Below are 22,053 nucleotides of genomic sequence, written 5' to 3' on the forward strand. Positions count from 1 at the left end.
ATACCTCGGATCTGAGTGAACGTGTTGGGGATTGGTGGTGCAGGGCTGTGAATGGGGTTCGGGTGGGACTGAGGTCAGTACTAGATCTTACGATCTTGGAGAAGGCTACAAGAAAAGCGCCTAGAGCGGCCACAGCCTTTTTCCAAAAGCGACTCACACCCAGACACACCCCTCGCATAACCCTAGACCTCCGGGGCCCGAGGCTAGGCCATGCCAGGGCGCGCTACACCCTGCCTCTAGCCGGCCTCCTCCTTGCGGGGAGCCGCTCTGGCTGGGGCAGGGGTCTGGCAGCACTGCCCCCGGGGAAGTCTGGGGGCGTGGCCAGAGGCCGGCGCCCGCGGCTGTGGATTGGCTGTCCAGTGGGCCTGTAGGCGGGGCTCCGGGCTGGGTCCCGCTCGGCCGCTCGCAGACGGCTGGGAGGCGGGGCCGGCGGGAGCCCGGCAGCCAATGGACGCTCAGCCCCCGAGCAGTTACAAAGGGCCGGAGCGAGGCCGCCGCGGCGGCGGGAGGTGGGGCGAGGCAAGGCTTGCTGAGGCGAGGCGGCGGCCGGGTCGGACCGGGCCACAGGCGGTGGTGGCGGGACCATGGAGGCGGCGGCCGCTGCTCCGCGTCCCCGGCTGCTCCTCCTCGTGCTGGCGGCGGCGGCGACGGTGGTCCCGGGGACGACGGGTGAGCGGCAACGCGGCGGGGCTGGCGGGTGGCTGCGGGGCGCGCGGGCCGGGCCCGGCCTCTGGCTCGCTCCCTCTCTTTCTCAAACATGGCGCGGGGCCGGGGGCGCAGGTGGCGGCGCCGGCCCGGGGCCGGGCTAGCCTGGCCTGGCGGCCGCCACGCAAACCGCGGGCAGGGAGCGCGGGCGGGGCGGGGCGGGGCGGGGGCGTGTGTCTGAGCGCGGGTGGATGTGCCCGGCGGCCGGTGGCGGCCCCTGCTCCCGGCTCCCCTGGGGGAGGTGGCGTCGGGTAGAGCGGTCCGAGGACTGGGCTGCCTTCGGGGGAGCGAGGGGGCGCGGACCGAAGGCCAGAGGGTGTGTGGCTGGCCGGGCCTGGCGGAGCCGGGGCGCTGTGTGGCGTTGTCTGGGCACCCCCCACCCCCGAGCGGGAGGGTGCACGGGGCTCCCGGAGCCCGGGGCGGGGTTGGGGGTCGACCGAGGCTTCCCGGGCGGGGTAGGAACTCTGAGCCTGCCGAGCGGTGGGAGGGGGCGACGTGTGATGGAGACCCCCGGGTCACAGGGCCGCCCTGGCTGTGGTCGCCGGCCCGACCCCGCTGAGAGGAGCTGCTTCTCCAGCCAGGGGTGGCTTTGGAAGGGGAGTCGCGAAGCTTTGTGTGAGGAGGAGGAGGCACGAAGATGTGCGGAATGTTTCTTCTTTCGTGCGTCTGGGAAGTGTTGAAGTGAATCCAGTAACCAGAAGGCTACAGATTGTTTTCGTAGTAGAAACTTGAACGTTTGCTCACTCTGCGGGGTTTGGAATGTTTGAATGGAAATGACTCTGTGAATTGATCAAATGCTTTTATTTCCTCGAAGGAATATCGCTAGTGTTCCTTTTCTTGAGTGACAGTGGTTTGAATCAGTAGTCTCTGTGTAGTGGGCTTTCAAGTGAGAATGTTTGCTCCGTTTTCCAAAATACTAATCAGGATGGGGTACGTGGTCATAACCAATCTCCCTGGAAAGAGCAGTGAAAAACTTTGTTAACATCCAGGTTAAAATACTAGAAACTGAAATATAGATCCTTAGTGTTAGAAACTAAATTACAGTGAAAGTACATTTCTGTCTCTAAAATTGAATACCAAATGTTTTCAAAAACAAAAGCTCAAGAATGAGAGTGCCAGTAGCTGTCTGTTAAGAGCTTACTATGATGTAGACCCGTAAAGTACACCAGAGTACATTATCTAACGCTTATGATAAAACCCTTAGGGTTAGTGGCATTTGGCCCATTTATAGATGAGAAAACTGAATTTGGAACAGGTTAAATACTCAACTGCTAGGGACTAGAGTTAGGATTTGGACCCAGAGTTCAGTGTTTCCAAAACCTACGTGCTTTAATTCAAAACAAAACAAAACAAAACAAAAACCAAACTCTGTGTGTGTGTGTGTGTGTATACATGCACACACATGACTGGCACAACCCATCTTTCTATTCAGTCCACTAATGAACAATTGGTCTTTATTATCTAATTTTTAATTTTACCCTTAAAATATGTAAATCAGGTTGGCTTCCTTCTGACTCTTAGCACATTCCTGGAGTCTCTTCATATTGGGCCTACATTAGAGGAAACTGGATATTTGACACTGGTCTAAGGAGTGGGGGCAAGGTAAATATGTGGACAGGTGGGAGAATCAATAGTTACCTATTGGCATTAAGTTCACCCTTTTCCACTTAGCCTGGCACACTAAGCGTTCATGTATTCAAGTAACAGTTTTAGACTTAATTGATATAAGGAACATTGCTCAGTCCATGTTTGGGAGAAGCTTATAGACTACACTGGCATGTATACAATACAAAGCTGGTTCAGGTGAGTAATAATTCTTAAGTCTAGACTACCTCAACTGGTCTGCCCACGCTTGTTGGTTATGTTGATGCTGATCTTTCATACATTCTGAAGAAACTCAAATGCACTTTTAAATTTATAATTTGGCTTCCTTTTTAAGACCTTGCAGTTGTTCCTTATTGTCTGGCTATCAGTTTTGTATTTCTCTGCCTAGATTCTCCTCTTTCTAACATTGATTTCTCTAGGGAAATTAGTTCCCTGTCCCTAGTACACAGATGAGTACTGTACTATGTCTACATATATATTCCTTGTGAGATATATATGTATATATATACACATATATCCATTTTGAGAATCTGATTTCCTTTCTGCTGTCATGTGAGTTTTTTCTTTGAAAACATGCCTAGAACCCAACTCTTCTTTTTATCAGTGCCTCTTGAATGTCTCTTCCTTTCTTTGTATGCAGCCATCAGTTTAGTCCTGCCTGTTACTCTTAAATTTAGTTGCTTTCCAGTTTCTCTCATGTAGGCTTTTCTATAGGCTACTGCCAAGCTAATCTTCCTCAGGCATCCTCCCAAAGGGCTTACAAGATTTTCCATTTGTATTCAGCACTTAGAGAAGTACTTGTGACTTATGATTAGAGCCATCTCTGAGTATTCAACCAAAGAGCTCACTTCTTGCTACTACTCTAAGCCCTCAATTCTAACCAGTTCTGTTTTTCCACTGACTCCTGATTTTTTTTTCTTTTTCCCTTTTAACTACATACTTAATTTTGTCCCTTTTGAGAGTATGAGGAGAGAAGTTCTCAGTTCTGGCTTCATGTACTGGTTTAGTTCCTGAATTCTTTATTTCCCCGAACTGTAGAGCACTTAGGGTTACAGTTTGGTTGTTCATTTCTACCATCTTGTGCTGTTATTTATCTGTAATTGTGAATGTGTTATAGGTCCCCAGAGGGCAAAGGTATGTCTTTTCTTTCCTTTATGCTTTTAGAACCTAGCACTGTGTTTTATATTCTGTTCCATTTACATGCTTGTTGATTAAATGAATTTCATTTGACTGAACATTCTTTGGTATTTATACTGTTTTACATGAGTACAGTTTATGCAATATTAATTGACCATTCTGTGTATATAATAATAGGAAAATTGTGTAATGTGACAAAAGAGCAGTTGGTTATTAGATTTGATTATTAGTCCCAACTTCACCTCCAGTTATGCAGAAAATCTAAATGGTACCCACATTTCCTAATTCATGAGCTCTTGAAGACCAAATGAGAGCTGTTTTGGAGTTTGAGATTGCAATTTTGTATTGACAGTAATAGGTAGGGCTGATGTTCAAGCAGCAATTGCCACCGGGTCACATGTGTTTTGATTGATCAGACATCCTTTCTGATTGGTTGGTACCATTTTGGAACCAGTTGTTAAATATTTTTAATATCACCCCTACAGAAAGGCATCAACAGTCAAAGAGAAAAATGATTAATGTAGGCTGATGTGATTGGGGGAGGCTTCCTGGACACTTCAGGACTTAAATTGACTTTGAAGGGTAGCTAGAATTCAAGTGGGCAGAGAGGGAGATTCGATGAGTGGTAAGCTGTCCTGAGGCCTACTCCAGGGCAGAACCAAAAGTTTTATTGACTGGCTGGCAAGTTCCTCTTTAGAGTTGAGTTCCTTATTCTATACTGTAGGGTTTGGATGTATTAACCACTATTTCTTTCCCCCAGTTCTGAAAACTCTGTAATCTGTGACTGGAAACAAAATAAAAAGGTAATCTAAGTGGGATGAATAAGGGAAAATAATACTACGGGCCGCCCACTAGGGGTGAGCATTCAGTTGGTGAAGATTCTAAGTCACTTCAGTTTATAAGGGAAGAAAATAACATCAGAGGTTAGGTGAATTTCTCAGGGTCAGGCAGAACTAAAACAAGAATTTAGATTATCTCATTCCTAATCTGTGCTCTTTAAAGTATGAAGGATTTGGAAGGGGGAGGGCAGGATTAATGGAGTGACTTACCTAAGTGAAGTTATCTTGAATTTCACAGAACTTATGAAAAGTGACTTCTGATGGACTGTGGGCGGGGAGGGGTAGTGGTGGTGGTGGTAGTTAAAAAGTCCTCAAGAGGAGGTCAATATCTTTTTTATATTGATGATAAAAAGACCTGGTGTAGAGTTTATTGACTGAGAAGAGTAGGCTTTAGTAGTTTAAAAGATGGTGAAACTGGGGTTTAATTAAAATGGTTGTAATTGCAGTTACATGGTCTAGGTTTAGAATTTTAGATGATCTCCTCTGTTGTTGAAATTAAATAGGAAACTGACATGAACAAAGTAATGGGGAGGGAGATAAATCTGTTACTCTGTGAAGGGCTGCTTATGTGTAGATCTTTGCTGAAAGGTTCTTTTAGGCCTGTTGAAACAGTTTATCTGAACCTCCGCACCATTCAGGTAGTATCTTTGTAGTGTATCAGATATGTTCATTTCTAATGACATGGGTTTTGAAAATGCCATTATTTTATGGATGGCTCTTTTGATGTGAGAACATGTTTCTTCAAACCACAGAGCCCTCTGCACATGTCAACAAACTGTCTGTCTTTTGCTGTTCTTTCTTGGTTGTGGCTTACATAATGCAAGTTCTCTGAACAGATGGACTGTGGTTTATTATCATGTGATTGGGTCACATCTTTGCTTCCTGCTTCTGGAATTGAGCAGATGCTGGCGTGTTTCTCAGTGATTTTCATGCTTTGTCCCATAGAACTGGCTTGAGAAAACTTTCTTAAAAATTATGGTTTATCTTGACTGAGCCTAGCTCCAATACTTAAAGTAATTAATGCCTTTCTTAACTGAGTTTTCTCAATATCAAATCCAAACATTATTCATAAACATTAAGTTTGTTGCTACTTTGAAATAGATCCAGTTTTAGCTGTACAGTTTTGGCTCAGATAATGCAGATAGGTTTCTTATGGTTACCTTTTTTGATATGGACTTATGATTGGTTGGTTTGTAGGGATTTTGCCTTAAGACAATCACTTTCAAAAACATTATGAAGAGTAAGAATAGAGTAAGTCTGGATTCAGTTTGTATGGGTCCAATTTTATAGATCAGCTCTGGCCTTTTGTAAAACTGCTCTGTTGTTTTGGCATTCCAAGAGAATACACATTAAAAGAATGATTCCTAACTCAAAAAAAAAATATATATATGACTTGCAGGGGATATAGGTTGCTTTGACATTTCTTGAAGGTTCAGTGGTCCATGTACCATTTTATCAGTCTGGAAAGAACATATAAGAATGTGCCAGGGGAGCTTGGGTGGCTCAGTGGGTTAAACCTCAACTCTTGGTTTGGGTTCACTCAGGTCATGATGTCCTGGTTGTGAGATGGAGCCAGGAGCACCATGTAGGGCTCCATGCTCAGTGCAGAGTCTGCTTGGGATTCTCTCTCCCTCCCTATCTGCACTTGCCCTGCTTCATGCTCTCGCTTCCTCTCAAATAAATAAATCTTAAAAAAAAAAGTGGCAGGATTCTATCTGCCTATGTCATTTAATTCTCATAGCCAACTCTGGGTGATAATTGTATAATAGCACAAAATCTTCTTACTTATGTACCAGGTAATTTCCAAGAGAATTTTTATTTTTCATTTATTTATTTATTTATTTGTTTGTTTTGTTTATTTATTTGACACAGAGAGAGAGAGAAAAAGAGATCATAAGAAGGCAGAGAAGCAGGCAGAGGGGGCGGGGGAAGCAGATGCCCTGCTGAGCAGAGAGCCGGACGCGGGACTTGATTCCAGGACCCTGAGACCATGCATGACCTGAGCCAAAGGCAGGGGCTTAACCCATTGAACCACCCAGGCGCCCCTTCCAAAAGGATTTTTTTTTTTTTTTTTTTTTTTAAAGATTTTTTTATTTATTTATTTGACAGAGAGAGAGATCACAAGTCGGCGGAAAGTCAGGCAGAGAGAGAGAGAGAGAAGCAGGCTCCCGCTGAGCAAAGAGCCCGATGCGGGGCTCGATCCCAGGACACTGAGATCATGACCTGAGCCGAAGGCAGCGGCTTAATCCACTGAGCCACCCAGGCGCCCCTCCAAAAGGATTTTTAAAAGATGTATTTATTTTAGAGAGAGAGAGAGAGAGCATGTGAGAGAGCCCAAGCAGGGGGGGGAGAGGGAGAGAATCCTAAGCAGACTCCTCTAAGTGCGGAGCCCATCATGGGGCTCCATCTCATGACCTGGGTGGAGATCACAACCTGAACCAAAACCCAGAGTCAGTTCTCAGCTGACTGCATCACCCAGGTGCCCATTCCAAAAGATTTTTCTAACGTCCGTTTGTTACTAAGTCCAGGTGACCAGTGCTCAAGAGGTAACTGTAGGTTTGATGACATTGGTTCCAACCAAAGATTCTTTTCAGCTCTCTTAGATGTTATCCAAAGATATTAATATTCTTTCATCTTTTAATCATAAATATATATATATTTAAAAAGATACTGCTTCAGATAGAATAGAGGTCTGTAGACTAACAATAGTCTAACCACCGAGGTTCAGATGATTGTGCATGACCATTAACTCCATCTGCTTGGGTAGGCAGAATGAACAGGATTTTTGCTCAGATCGGAACTTAGTTTGTATCTATGAAAGTTTGTCAAAATAAGAGGTTCTGAGTTTCCATTTTGCAGACCAGGAAACTGAGGTCATGATGTTAATAAATGGTGGAACCTGCGCTTGAGCATTTTGGATGGTGTACTCTTTCCTGTATATCGTGTTGCTTCCACATACAGTAAAGTCTTTGTTTTGGCACTTGATCAGGAAGGGTTCCTCCTTTTTTTAACCATGGGCCTTTGCTTTGGCTTGTCTTGACTATAGTTTGCCTCTCCACAACTCCAAGTTACTCAGAGGCTTGTAGTCTTAGAATTATAGTTTTAGGTAATTTGAATCTCTCTGATGAGTCTAATGATAGTTCATCACTCATTAGTTGTATTGATTTATGTATTTTCATAGCAAACTCTTTGCTTTTCAGAGTAACATGAGCACAGACCTGAAAGTATCTGAAAATCTGAATTGAGAAAAGAAAGCTGTCACTGTCCACCATGAACACTTTGGCTTGTTCTACCCGTCCATGCTTTTTTTTAATATGACAAAACCATTTTTTAATCATTCTGTCTCTTTCAGTAGTTTATCAAAGCTAATAAAAGTTTGTGTGTTTTTTTTTAAAGCAGATATTATTTATTTATTTGAGAGAGAGCAAGCGAGATGGTGCACAAGTGGCAGGGACGGGCAGAGGGATAGAGAGAGAGAGAGAGAGAAGCAGACTCCCCACTGAGCAGGGAGCCCCATGCTCCATCTCCATCCCAGGACCTCAGGATTATGACCAGAGCTGACGGCACATACTAAACCAACTGAACCACCCAGGTGCACCCTGCTAATAAAAGTGTTTTTAGGGGCGCCTGGATGGCTCAGTTGATTAAGCATCTGCCTTCAGCTCAGGTTATGACCCTGGAGTTCCAGATAGAGTCCGATATTGGATTCCCTGCTTGGTGGAGAACCTGCTTCTCATGGCACATGCTCTCTCTCTCTCCTTCTCTCTTTCTCAAATAAGTAAATAAAATCTTTGAAAAAACATATTTTTAAGTTGGCAAAGAGCTTCAGCTTTGTAGAAGAAATAGCTCATTCAATCTTAACGAATATTTAGCAGAGACCAACACAAGGGGAAATATAGAAAGAGGTGAACTTGCTTTCAAGAAATAAGATGGTTGGGAAATATGATAATTACAGATTCAATAATAGCAACCACAGGCACTGCTTTATAGAAGTGGTAGGAATTGATCTCCTGCTTTGTGGGATGGGTAAAGTTAGAGTGGATGAGGCATTAGGAATGGAGTAGAAGGGTGGTTCTATGACATTTCAAAGAAATCATAGGAGCTGGTAGTGGGGCCTTTGTTTGCATGGCTGTCACTTTGCCTCCATGCTCTTCCCTATGTACCTGCACAGCCTCCTCCCTCACCTCTTGCACATCTTTGCTCAGATGTTAACCTTTTTCTCAATGAGACTTACCCTTACCACCCTTTAAAAAATTGCTATTATCCGATTCTGCCTTTCTTTTTTTTGGTAAATTTACTACCTCCTGAAATCCTTTATTTACTTATTCATATTTACTTATTTACTATGTCTGTTATCTCCTTCTTCCTACTAGAATATAAGCTCTGTGATAATGGATATTTTTGTCTTGTTCCCCAGTGTAAAGGACACAGACAGTATGTGATGTGTTATAGGCTCTCCGTAAGTATTTGTTAAATGGCAGTCGATCTTAGTTGTAGAAAGCTGAAGTACGAAAATTAAGGACTACATGAAATCAAAAAAGAATGACCAGGATTTTTACACCCGCATAATGCCTAACTATGCCTAGCAATGCCTAGTAATGAAATAGCTGAAAGATTGAGGGGAAATGAAATCTGATTTGAACATGTTGAGTTTGAGGTAAAGGTAGCATCATCAATTGGAGTAGGCAGCAAGATGTAAGACTAGAACATGGCTGGTAATGGGAGGGAATCTTAGGCAAAGAAGCAATTACCAACATTTACCTTCCACCTCATTCTCTCTCTTGCTCTCTTTTAATTCCGGTGCCCTAAAAAAGCCACCTTAAGTGAAGTATTTATTTTGACCCTGAACCCCTAGCTTAGATCTGGAGCTTTGCACTGTTCACTGAGATACCCTTCTCTCCTGGATTGCAGATCTGTGCTTTGTTCCCTTTACCCCCTCCAGCGCCAAAGAAGTATGTACTCAGAATTATTTGTGATCTTTTGATTGTACTGACATTAGCCTTCATGCTCTCTTTGACTTCTTGGAAATCTGCTCTGGTTCCTGGATGAGGTAGAAAAGAAGCCAACATACAGGCTCTCAACCTCCCTAGCATTCATAGCTTTGAGATGAGCACTATTTTGTAACTTTCTTATGTGGGAAAAATTTATTCACTGATCAGCTTGTGTACTCTGGCTGTTTTCCAGAAAAGGATTTAGGAAACTTGAAATAAAAACATATGCAGTAAGACCAGAACTAATGATCAGAAAGATAAGAGCCAATAAATAAAAGGGGAAAAGAAAGAACAATTATCCATAACTTTTAGCTGAGGAAAGCTTTTGTAGCTGAACACAATAGTTAGCTCTGAGTTTTCAAGCAGTGAGAGCAATAAGGGAACCTGAGAATTTGCATTTTGTTGCCTATTATTGAGCATTTAAGGGAGACTGCCACTTTCCTTAATAATGAGGAACCCCAGGCACAAAGATGCAACACAGGGAGAACCTCTAAGTGGTAAGAGGTTGCTGGACCTCAGCCCTGATTCTCTTTCTCAGAGAATCTCTTCAACATGTATTGAGGAGCATGCTACCATTTTACTTCTTCATACTAAGTCTGTGATCCAAGTATAGACACACTAGTCTTACCCTAATGCCAGTGGAACAGCTGAGGTAAGACTGTAGCGTTTAAATCAAGCTTTGCTAAAAGCTGGAGGTTAATGAATAGAGAAAGCAACATGAAACTGCTCAGGCTGGCTTACAAATGCTTTTTCCTCATGTCCTTATCTTTTGGCCTGTCTCCATCATCTGAGTGCTGCCACCAGAAGTGAATAGAGCTAGGCATTTATCTTTCTTCAAACAGGGCCAAAACAGCAAGGTCCAGAGAGTATCTTTGCTTTGGTTTTCTTTTTGAAGAGCTGCCTCCTTTCTGGGTGATGGATGTTGGGAACGATGACTTCCTTTTGGAGAGACCACACTTACTCGGAGAGTGTGGCCCTACACATGTAGGTTGCATAGTAACCCCAATATCCATGTTAAAGATACCCACGGATGTTACCATGAAGGCTATTCTTTGATTGGAGACATGCCGAGTTCAATGGGAAAAATAAGTTTCTTCGTATTCATGAACATTATCTATTATAGAAGTCTTTGTATGGGGCATGGGAAATTAAGTGAAAAGTTTGGGTTTATCACTCTCCATGACTTGAGTAGATTCAGTTTCCTTTCTTATCCTGCAGTTCCAGGGTTTCGTTCTCATCAACAGGGCTGAGCCTCCTTATTTTTGTTCATTTGCTTTAGGATAACCGTTCCATCCAGATTTCCTAGGTGTGAACCTCACTGATTACATAATAGTGCGTATTTATAGTTCTAGGACACCTTGTGCGGGCATCCTGTTACATTTCTACAATATAAGATCTTAAATATGCATCGAAATACAAATAGCTCTCATGGAAAAAAGCAAAAACAAATGGCTTTTTCTTTTAGAAGTGAGAACTGATAAATATATTTGACAGTAATGAACATGGAGATAGTTAAGCCTGAAGAAGAATGTAGAGATAGAAAGTCACTAACTATGGCTTTTCGTTTATACAAACACGACAATATATGTATGGTCTTTGTTGGTTTTTTTCCTTGATTTATTCATTCCCAAATCAAACCATAATGTGCTCTAATTGAGTCTCTTTGTTTAGCACATGGCTGTTGATTTGAGTACTTTCTGCAATTGAAAAACTGACATTTTAATTTTGTTATTCAGTGTGCAACAGATTTAAATAAAAACACCAAGATTGTGTATTGTAGATTTTCTTCAACAATAATTATATGTAATTATTTTACCAAAATAAACAAGTTAAAGTAGTTTTAGCTGTTTTATCTCATTTCACATTTGGAAAAAAATTACAAACCAGGGACTAGAGGTTGCTTGTTTTTCTCAGTGAGCATAGATAATTTCTGTTTGCTGGTTCCAACTAGTTCATCAAAGCAGTACAAAACTGATGCTAATAAAAAGTACTGAAAATGTGAAGGGGAAGTACAACTGGAAATAGGTCATACTGGCTACATGCTACTAAAAACAGTTGGTAGTTTTCATGTGGTATCTCAAAAATTTTAAAGGACCTGTGAAGAGTAAATAAAATGATAGCATACCTCCTGCTACATAGAAAACAAAGTAAATGGCAGTTATTAAGGAAACTATTTTTTCATAGAAACAAAATTTTTAGGCTAGAAAGGATCATAACTAAGGGGATCATGATTATCATTTTGTCTCACTTTATTTTACAGATGAGGAAACTGCGGCTTAGAAGGTATGTGGTATTTCAGGATAATCAGGGTAATTTCAGGATAATAATTAAGCTAATGACTAAACAGGAATCCAGCGTCTTCCTCAGTTAGAACCTCACTTAGCATCCCTTTTCATCATGACCCAAGTCTCCATTAGGGAGAATGATTTTTTTAATTACCTAAATTTGTGGAAGATCTTTTTAAATGCTATCAAATCAGACCCTCAACAGTTGGATACATAGATGGATAAATAATGATGAAATCTATATAACAAGATAGTAACAACTGTAGAATTTAGGTTGTGAGTATATAGTTGTTCGCAGTTGTCAGTTTTTCTGAATATTTTGAAAATCTTCATAATAAAAAGTTGCTGGAGCTTAATTTAAATAAATCTGTAGGGGCGCCTGGGTGGCTCAGTGGGTTAAGCCGCTGCCTTCAGCTCAGGTCATGATCTCAGGGTCCTGGGATCGAGTCCCACATTGGGCTCTCTGCTCAGCAGGGAGCCTGCTTCCCTTCTTCTCTTTCTGCCTGCCTCTCTGCCTACTTGTGATCTCTCTCTGTCAAATAAATAAATAAAATCTTTAAAAAAAATTTTAAATAAATCTGTAGTATCTCCTTATCATCCCAGATGTGTTTCTGTCATTGATCTTTCTAAATATAGACAAACCAGCAGTACTTGCTTTAGCCAAAGGAAATAAAACAATCAGGATCCAGTGCCTCTGGTATACACATTCTAGGCCCTTTCTTTGACATTCTTCAAGGATTGATTGGGAACCACAGATCTGTCATGATGTTTTCTTTTCCTTTTCTTTCTTTTCTCTCTCCTGTTTTTTTTTTTTTTTTTAAATTATAAAGGGTATTTGTACATTGCAAATTTGAAATTCCCTAATCACCAACAAACAAACCGATTAACATAGTCATCACTGTAGATCACTTTCCTATGAACAAATGCTCTAATTTATTTTCTTTCTATTGTTTTGCTTTCATCATTCCCATGGTAAATTTTAACTTTTGTTCTCTTCCTTATTTATAATGCATTCATAAGCTTGGGTCTCTCTCCCTTCATGTAGTCTTTTTTTCCAAGATCACAGTCATTTCTTCCACTTTATTCTTTAAAACCCAAAAAATAAAAAACATGGCCACGTATTCTTTTAACTAAACTTTTTAAAAGTTTTGTTAGATCTAGCCTTCCCTTGCCTTATGATGGGAAAATGAGAAGGAGGGAGGAGTTTCAATAAATATGAATTTAGGAGTCAGGCAGAAACTGTGGGGGATGGTCTTCAGGGAGCAACAGACTCAGAATTAGCTGGGCATTGCAAACAGATGGTATATCCTAAGAAAATAGCTGTTCTAAGCAATTGGGTGCTTGCATCTAATTTAGCTTAGAGATCCTGGAACTGGAGAAAAAATCTCATGGAGCAGATGAGTACAATCACCTGTGAAACATTCTAAACCATAGCTGGGGCCCAGTAATTACTGACTTCTGTCATCAATTCTATACATATGCTACATAATTCTGTACAGCATAATTCAATGTTGTTATCTTCAGTTCTCCAAAGGCTAATAACATCAAGCCCTGGCAGACCCTTAAATCTTTTAATAACCAACCCCCTACTAGAGGTCTTCAGTAACCAAAATGCTAGGTAGCATCAATGCTAACAGCAATTTGAAACCTATATTCACAGTGCAAAGCCCCTGGATATTTGTTTCGTGTTGTCTGAAAACTTTCCTTGGTTGGTTCTTCTGAAAGGAGCTCAAAGAGCACTAGATGCTCACATCTTCATGCCCCCAAAGAAGTCATGGATTTAATGGTGAGAAATATTATAAAATACTATAGAAACATGAGTATTGTAAAAGTATAAAAGTCCCGCCATTTTAGCTGGCCTTTTTGTCCTTGCTTGGTTTAATTTAGCCATATTCCTCTAGGAGACTGCAACCAGAATTGAACAACTTGCTTTGATATTTTGTTTGACAAGCAAGATGAAAATTTCATACTAGGGAAGTCAAGAAATTAAAACTTGAGTAACTGTATTTGTGGTTCATCAGGTTCCTGAAATTTCCAGCAGTGTCTCTACCATCCCTCTTTTAGCTAAATTCAGTAAGTTTTTGTTCTGAAAATGTATGGGAATGACATAAAGCTAAATACTAAGAGACTCAAGTATAGACAGTGTGATTCCTTCTGTGGAGCAGGAATAGGAAGGGCTGGGTGTTGGGGGGCTGAAATCTTCTTTTGTTGTGTGGGTAACAGTCTTGTAGAACCATTTGACACCTTAAACTCTATACATACATAACTTTAACAAAAATAAAACCCAAGTTAAAAAAATAAGTGGTGGATGTGTGGCAGTTATAAGTCTATGAATGCTTAATAAAAATGAGGAGTTAAATTTCTCTGTTGAAAAGTCAAATTCTCAGGTTGGATTAATATGTACATGGAGGGCTTCAAACTTAGCTATTTTTTTTTTTTTCAAAAGACACCTAAAGTGACATGAAAAAGTTGAAAATAGTAGAATAGAAAAAAGCAAATCTGACCCCAAAAGATTAAATACAGTAGGATTAATACATAACAAAATTCAAGCAATAAAAGCATTAAAGGGAAGAAAGAGGTGTATTTTATATTGATGAAGTACTGTCTCTCAAGACATGTCATGAATCTTTATGCAACTAATAATGTCAAAATATATAAGGCCAGAACTGTTAAAAATACAATAAGAAATTGATAAATTCACTATAGATGAAGAAAAGAATATTTGAATAACAATAGTAAAGATATAATACATTCCAGTTTTTGATCATGAACAGTATTCTTTTAAAATACTTCTTGAGTTTTTCCAGAAATTGATGATAAGAAGGTCTACAAAGAATACCCAAAGTAGAAATTCATAACAACTAAAAGAAAAAGTTAAAATAAATAATACATTCATTTATTAAAAATTTACAGATCACTTTGCAGAATATTGATATCTTATAGTATTGAATCTTCCAGTGAGGAGACTGGCATGTTCCTCCATTTACAAATAAATAGATTTTATTTTATATCCTTCATAATTTATGTCAAATAAGCAATGCTTTGAAGCATTCCCTTTAGAGGTCAGGTCTTATGTATTGTTAGACTTATTCCTAGATATTTGATTTTGGATGCTTTTGTAAATGATATATTTTTGAATTTTTGTTTTCTTTTTTTTTCTAAGATTTTTGTTTATTTATTTGTCAGAGAAAGAGAGAGAGAGAGAGAGAGAGAGTAAGCACAAGCAGGGGATAGTGGCAGGCAGAGGGAGGAGCAGGCTCCCTGCTTCTCATGTGGAGCCCCATGTGGGATTTGATCCCAGGACCCTGGGGTCACAGCCTGAGCCAAAGACAGGTGCTTAACTGATTGAGCCACTGAGGCATCCCTAATTTTTGTTTTCTATTTATTGCTTGTTTAAGAAAAGCACTTTGTTTAAGAAATTGGCTTTCTTTATATAGTGACTTTTGTGTTTTATCATGAATAGGTGCTGAATTTTGTTGATTTTTTGTTTTGTTTTGTTTTTAATTTTGTTTATGTCATGATTATATGATCCATTTACATTTTTCTAAACTACTTAACTCTCTTATTCCGAATCTATATACAAATCTTTGTACAACATGTTCCTGGGAACACTTTTTCCTTTCTTCTTTAGCCTTCTATAAGGCTCAGGGGAGGCACCATCTTTGAGACAAGTCTCCCTTCTCTCTGCTCTTTCAGCCCCTTGTGTGTGCTACCCTCCATCTGTAGCGTGTCGGCTCTTCTTCACCTTATGTTGTGAGCTCCTCAAGAGCAGGAATCTCATGGTAGGTATCTCTCCCCTCCTAAAGGTCTTTTTTTGTTCCTATACAGGTTGTATACACTGTTCTTTCCTGGTAAAAGACGTTTAGGCCTTACTCTGTGCTTCTAAAATAGTGAACTGCGTAGTGCCACCAGCTCTTTTTTTCAGCTGTGCCTCTAGGAGGCCTTTTGCTGTTTGCAGGCTCAGGTGTGACTCTTGACTCTGCTCTTCCTTTAATTCAAAGGCAGCTGGTGGGTGGTTACCACTTCCTTCTCTTACCACAGTTCTGTTTCAACTTTATTTTACCCCAGAATGATTTGCCACTTTGATTTAGGTTCATCATTGTACCTCAGTACCTATGCAACCAAGTTACATCACCTATAGCCACTCTTGCTCTCCAGAGGAAGGCTTGAGTCCTTCATCTTGTCCTACTTGGGGGAAATCACCATAGATTTTTCTAACAATCCTTTTTTTCCCTGTGCCTTTAGAATATATCTAGATTATGTAGATGTAACTATTTGGGCACTTCTGTTTCCTCATCTGTAAAACAGGAGGTTAAGATCAGGTAATTATCAGGTTTTTCTTTGCATGAACATTTTATGAGTTATTTTTTTCCCCCAAAATGAGCTCCACCCCCACGATAGAGCCCAACAGGGAGCTTGAACTCACTACCCCAAGATCGAGACCTGGGCTGAGAGCAAGAGTCAGACACTTTACCGACTCAACCACACAGGTACCCCTAGTTATGATGATTAGTTAGGGATATGTGCACACTGGCTGTGTTCCAACACTTGATAGTTTGGGTTGGAACTGAAAATAAACTTTCTTGTAGGTACATCTCATGCTACTACAGTGAAGTTCTTGGACCTAACCCTATTCAAACAATCGTATTGCTGGAAAAACTCTGTGGGTATCTGTGAGTGCAGAGATACAGAGATAGCTCTGGGGACTGTTCACTGCTTTATGTGCATACTGTTTACATTAGATATTGTGTGTCAGTGTTGTCTTTTCTACAGTTGTGTAAGGGTTTTCTCTGATTTTCTGTCCAGCATATATAACAGGAACTGGCACATGATAGGTGCTATTAAATGCCTGTTGGATGAGTGCATAAATGAATTGACGAGCATTTTATCTGCCAGGTACTATGCTAAGTATTCTTATATCTGTATATATTATCTCAGTCCACATCTTCTGAAATTGCTATTGTTACAAATTTAGAAAACAGGCTTAAAAAAGTTAAGCAGTTTCCCCAAGATTACTTAGAGGCTGTCTGGCAAAAATAGGATTTGAACTTAAGTCTTTTTGTCTCTGAATTCCATTATGTTAACTACCATACTTTTGTAATACCCACTAGTCAACATAAAATATAATGAAAGGGGCACCTGGGTAGCTCAGTGGGTTAAAGCCTCTGCCTTTGGCTCAGGTCATGATCCCAGGGTCCTGGGATCGAGCCCGGCATCGGGCTCTCTGCTCTGCGGAGAGCCTGCTTCCTCCTCTCTCTTCCTGCCTGCCTCTCTGCCTACTTGTGATCTGTCTGTCAAATAAATAAATAAAATCTTTAAAAAATAATAATGAGAAACTATAAAAGTGTGTTTAGATTGGGAAAAATAAGATATTCAATTATTGTTTTAGCATTAATAATCATAAATAAAAGTTTCTCCATTTCTTTTTAGGGGCTAGGGTAAGGCACAGTGCATACATCTGTTACGTATACCAACATACTCCCCAACTCGTTGACGTGGGAAAAAAAAAGATGACCACTCGATAGTGATGAAATTGTAATCCCATTATATATAGTTTTAGTAGTATGACCATTTTCCTGTCCTTAGAAATGCTTCTGAAATATCAGCTTTAATGTCTATATAGTCTCCCATTTATGATTATATCATAATTTATTTTGTCACTGCCATATTGTCATTCATACAGGGTGTTTTCAACCATAAAATACTGTAACAACCATCTGTGTGCTTATGTCTTTGCTCTTATCTCCTGTTATTCCTTTAGACTAAATTCTAAGAAGTAGAATTCCTGAATTAAAAAGAACTAGGCTTTACAGTCTCTTACTTGGCAACTTGTTTTCCAGAAAGAATTTAAAGTTTTGAAATCAGCATGAAGTATCCATGCTCCATAGAGTAAATATCCTGAGTTGGAGTTTTGAAGATAGTATAGGGAAAAGGGATGGGAGCGGAAAGACATTTTTAATTTTTTTGTAACTTTGAATAGATCTAATATACTCACATTTTTTCTAAATTCAAAAGGTACAAATGAGTGTGTAGTGAAAAGTCTCCTCCCACCCCTATCTTCTGGGTATCCAGTTCCCTTCCTTGGAAGCCAGTGTTTTTCTTTTTTCCCAGAGAAATACTTTATAGTATCTGTGTGTGTGCATTTTCCCTTCTTCCTTTGCTTTTTAGCACAGATGTTACTGTATCAAATACACACTTCTGCACTAGGCAGATTTTTACTTAATACATCTTAGGGGTCAGTCCACATTAATACATTATTACATATATAATACATATATACATATATAACACATTCATGATACATTAATACATAGAAAACATTTTTTTGATATTACACTCTTCCATTTTATAGTGGTACCATTATGTTATTTTACCGGTTCTATTGATACGTGCATAGGCAAGTTTAGAAACAATCTAGTATAAACTCTTAGGAAATTAATAACCACGTACTTAAGGCATATTAACACATGTAAAGTATATCTATAAGCTACATTCCTTCTGGGTCACAGGTTATGTTCATTTGTCATTTTGAAAGTGTCAGGTTGCCTTCCATTTATATGGAGGAATAGGTTATTCTGGATAATGGGATATTTTTTATCACTTGGGCACCAGGGAGGTACCTAAGTGGGAGTTTCGGATAGTTGAAAGAGCATTGAGAGATGGGAAAAGGACTTCAAAAATGAAGATAGTAAAGGATAAAAGAGAAAGTTTGCTTGCCATTTTATTGAGGACCTTGGTGGTAGTGGCCACCCACATACTAAAGAGACACTCCTGAATGTTTATTCAAGAAACATACTGGATCCCTTCCTGTGTGCCAAGGTCTAGTAATGCAGAGATGCATAAAGTACTCATAAAATACTAACCCAGGCCCTGACCCAAAGAAGTTCACAGTTTAATGACGAGATGAACAAACAATATAAAATGAGATGTGCTGCCATAATTGCCGTACCTTGAAGATGTGAACTTAAGTCAATTGGTCAAAAAATGAAAACATGAATGTTTAATATTTGATATAACTTGTAAAATAATAGAATCTTACTTTTAAAGAAATGTAGAAGTGACTTTGGGTGGCTCAGTCAGTTAAGTGTTGGAATTTTGATCTCAGCTCAGGTGTTGATGTAGGGTCCTGAGTTTAAGCCCCAAATTGGACTCCATGGTGGGCCTCACACTGGACCTGGAGTCTACTTTAAAAAAAAAAAAAAAAGAATTGTAACGTTTTAGATTAACCTTTTACTTAGTGCAGGAGATCCCTACTTCACAAATTCTGACTACTGGTTATTAAGCCTCTACTTAAGTATCTCTAATGACAGAGAAGTCATTATCTTCTGTGGGGCAGTCAATTCATTATAGGGAGGAGCTGTAGTTCGGAAATGATTTTTATGAAACAAAATTTACCACATCCTGACCTCATGATTTGATTTATTATTGGAGTAAGGTGAATTGACACTACATCTATAAAATGAGGTGGTTGTCTCCACAGATCCAAAGTTTCAGATCGAACTTTGTTGAATTCATTCTTTGATTTTTTGACTCATATTTACACGGCAGATTGATGTTCAAGTAACATGTACTGATTACTTATTATTTGGACATTTGTGGAATTTTGTGTCCAATTCTCCCTCTGTTTCCCCCATCACCATGGCTACAGTTAATAGTAAATGCTGTTGACTCTTTTCAAATCTGTTGTTAAACAGATTCCCCAAATCTGCTAAGCAAATCTTTATTCTATACTTGTGCAGTTTATTTTATTTTGAGACTAAATGAAAGCCTTTATATTAATTGCCCCTATTAAATCTCATCTTGCCATTTAGGCAGCCTGTTCTTAGTGTGGGTTTCTCTGATATCAGTTAACATAATATCAACTAATTCCATGGAGCTCAGGAGATCAGCAAATGGAGGTATTGTGGAGAAGCAAGTGATTGAGAATTTAAGTGGGTCCCTAGTCTTGCAAGTTGGAGTTGTATGTGAATCAAAAATGATGTTTCTTAAGTGCTTGGACTTTCTGGAGAAATGTCTGGATAAATCATATTTTTGTTTTGAAGCCCTAAATTTGAAACTGCAGTGTTAGCTGAACTAGACTAGAGAATTCACTTTAATGTTGTATGGTACTTGTTTTTTGTATTTTGTATTTTTGTATTTTGTATTTTGTACTTGTATTTTGACAAGCTGACTTTGACATTACTGCTGCCAGGTGATCTAAAGGGGTGGAGGTGAGAAGAACTGAGTTCTTTTCAGTTGAGTGCTTTGAAGACCAAAACTCAGTTGATGGTCAGGGTTTTAGTCTTATTCACAGAGATTTGCAGCATATTCAAAAGAGGAAGAGAGCATATATATGCTTTCCCCAGAGGTGGAACTGGAAGAGGAAGAGGACAAATCCCTCAAGAGAGGGCATGGCTTTGGGAGTAGTGGGGAGGGGAAGGCCGAAGAGCTGGAGTACAGACTTAGACTAGCCTGTAATAGGGTAGCCATTAGTACCTGAAAGGATTTGTTTCAACTTCTAACTTTGCTTTTGCTTTCATCTTTGCTAGCAGTTGTGTGAGCTTCTGTGTTTCTTTTTTTTTTCTCAGTGTTCCAAGTTTCATTTTTTTAATGAACACCCAGTGCTCCATGCAATAAGTGCCCTCCTTAATACCCACCACCAGGTTTACCCATCTCCCATGCCCTCCCTTCTAAAACCCTGTTTGTTTCTCACAGTCCACAGTCTCTCATGCTTCATCTCCCCCACTGATTTATTCCACTTCACTTTTACTTTCCTTCTCCTAATGTCCTCCATGTTATACCTTAGGCTCCACAAGTAAGTGAAACCATATAATTGACTTTCTCTGTTTGACTTATTTCATGCAGCATAATCTCCTCCAGTCACATCTATGTTGATACAAAAGTTTGGGATTCATCCTTTCTGATGCTTGTGTAATATTCCATGGTATATATGGACCATATCTTCTTTATCCATTCGTCTGTTGAAGGGCATCTCGCCTCTTTCCACAGTTTGGTGATTGTGGCCATTGCTGCTATGAACATTGGGTTACAGATGGCCCTTCTTTTCACTGCATCTGTATCTTTGGGGTAAATACCCAGTAGTGTAATTGCAAGGTCATAGGGTAGCTCTATTTTTAATTTTTTGAGGAATCTCCACACTGCTTTCCAGAGTGGCTGCACCAACTTGCATTCCCACCAACAGTGTAAAAGGGTTCCCCTTTCTCCATATCCTCTCCAACTCTTGTTGTTTACTGTCCTGTTGATTTTGACCATTCTAACTGGTATAAAGGTGGTATCTCAATGTGATTTTGATTGGGATTTCCCTGATGGCTAATGATGATGAACAGTTTTTCGTGTGTCTGACCAGATGGGATTTATCCCTGGGATGCAAGGGTGGTTCAGCATTCACAAATCAATCAATGTGATAGAACAAATCAATAAGAGAAGAGAGAAGAAACACATGGTCCTCTCAATTGATGCAGAAAAAGCATTTGACAAAATACAGCATCCATTCCTGATTAAAACTCTTCAAAATATTGGGATAGAGGGAACATTCCTCAACTTCGTAAAATCTATCTATGAAAAACCAGCAGTAAATATCATTCTCAATGGGGAAAAGCTGACAGCCTTCCCATTGAGATCAGGAACACGACGAGGATGCCCACTCTCACCACTGTTGTGCAACATAGTACTAGAAGTCCTAGCAACAGCAATCAGACAACAAAAAGAAATAAAAGGTATTCAAATTGGCAAAGAAGAAGTCAAACTCTCTTTCTTTGCAGATGACATGATACTTTATGTGGAAAACCCAAAAGACTCCACCCCCAAACTACTAGAACTCATACAGCAATTCAGTAATGTGGCAAGATACAAAATCTCACAGAAATTAGTTGCTTTCTTATACACTAACAATGAACATATAGAAAGGGAAATTAGAGAATTGATTCCATTTACTATAGCACCATGAACCATAAGATACCTTGGAATAAACCTAACCAAAGAGGTAAAGGATCTGTACTTGAGGAACTACAGAACACTCATGAAAGAAATTGAAGAAGATACAAAAAGATGGAAAAGCATTCCATGCTCATGGATTAGAAGAATAAATATTGTAAAAATGTCTATACTGCTCAGAGCAATCATACCTTCAGTGCCATCCCAATCAAAATTCCACCAGCATTTTTCAAAGTGCTGGAACAAACAATCATAAAATTTGTATGGAACCAGAAAAGACCCCGAATTGCCAAGGAAATGTTGAAAAAGAAAAAGCTGGGGACTTCACGTTGCCTGATTTCAAGCTATATTACAGAGCCGTGATCACTAAGACAGCATGTTACTGGCACAAAAACAGCACATAGATTAATGGAACAGAATAGAGAAGCCAGCTGTGGATCCTCAACTCTATGGTCAACTAATCTTTGATAAAGCAGGAAAAAATATCCAGTGGAAGAAAGACAATCTCTTCAATAAACGGGAAAATTGGACAGCTATGTACAGAAGAATGAAAATTGA

General features: G+C 39.9%; 1 protein-coding gene across 3 annotated transcripts in view; it reads left to right on the forward strand.

The window, feature by feature from the left end:
- The first annotated feature begins 476 nt into the window (after window positions 1–476).
- Window positions 477–22,053, forward strand: part of TGFBR1 (transforming growth factor beta receptor 1) — a 56,024-nt gene continuing 34,447 nt past the window's right edge. Inside the window, exon 1 of one of the 3 annotated variants that reach the window (XM_045081625.1) lies at window positions 477–669. In XM_045081625.1, the coding sequence (XP_044937560.1) occupies window positions 585–669 (85 nt within the window). In that variant the 5' untranslated portion in view covers window positions 477–584. The remainder of the gene's footprint in view (window positions 670–22,053) is intronic. The other 2 variants (XM_045081623.1, XM_045081624.1) reach the window with 2 other exon arrangements.

The sequence above is a fragment of the Mustela putorius genome, unplaced genomic scaffold, assembly GCF_011764305.1.
Source record: "Mustela putorius furo isolate JIRA1106 unplaced genomic scaffold, ASM1176430v1.1 tig00000580_pilon_pilon_pilon, whole genome shotgun sequence".
Lineage (NCBI taxonomy): Eukaryota > Metazoa > Chordata > Mammalia > Carnivora > Mustelidae > Mustela > Mustela putorius.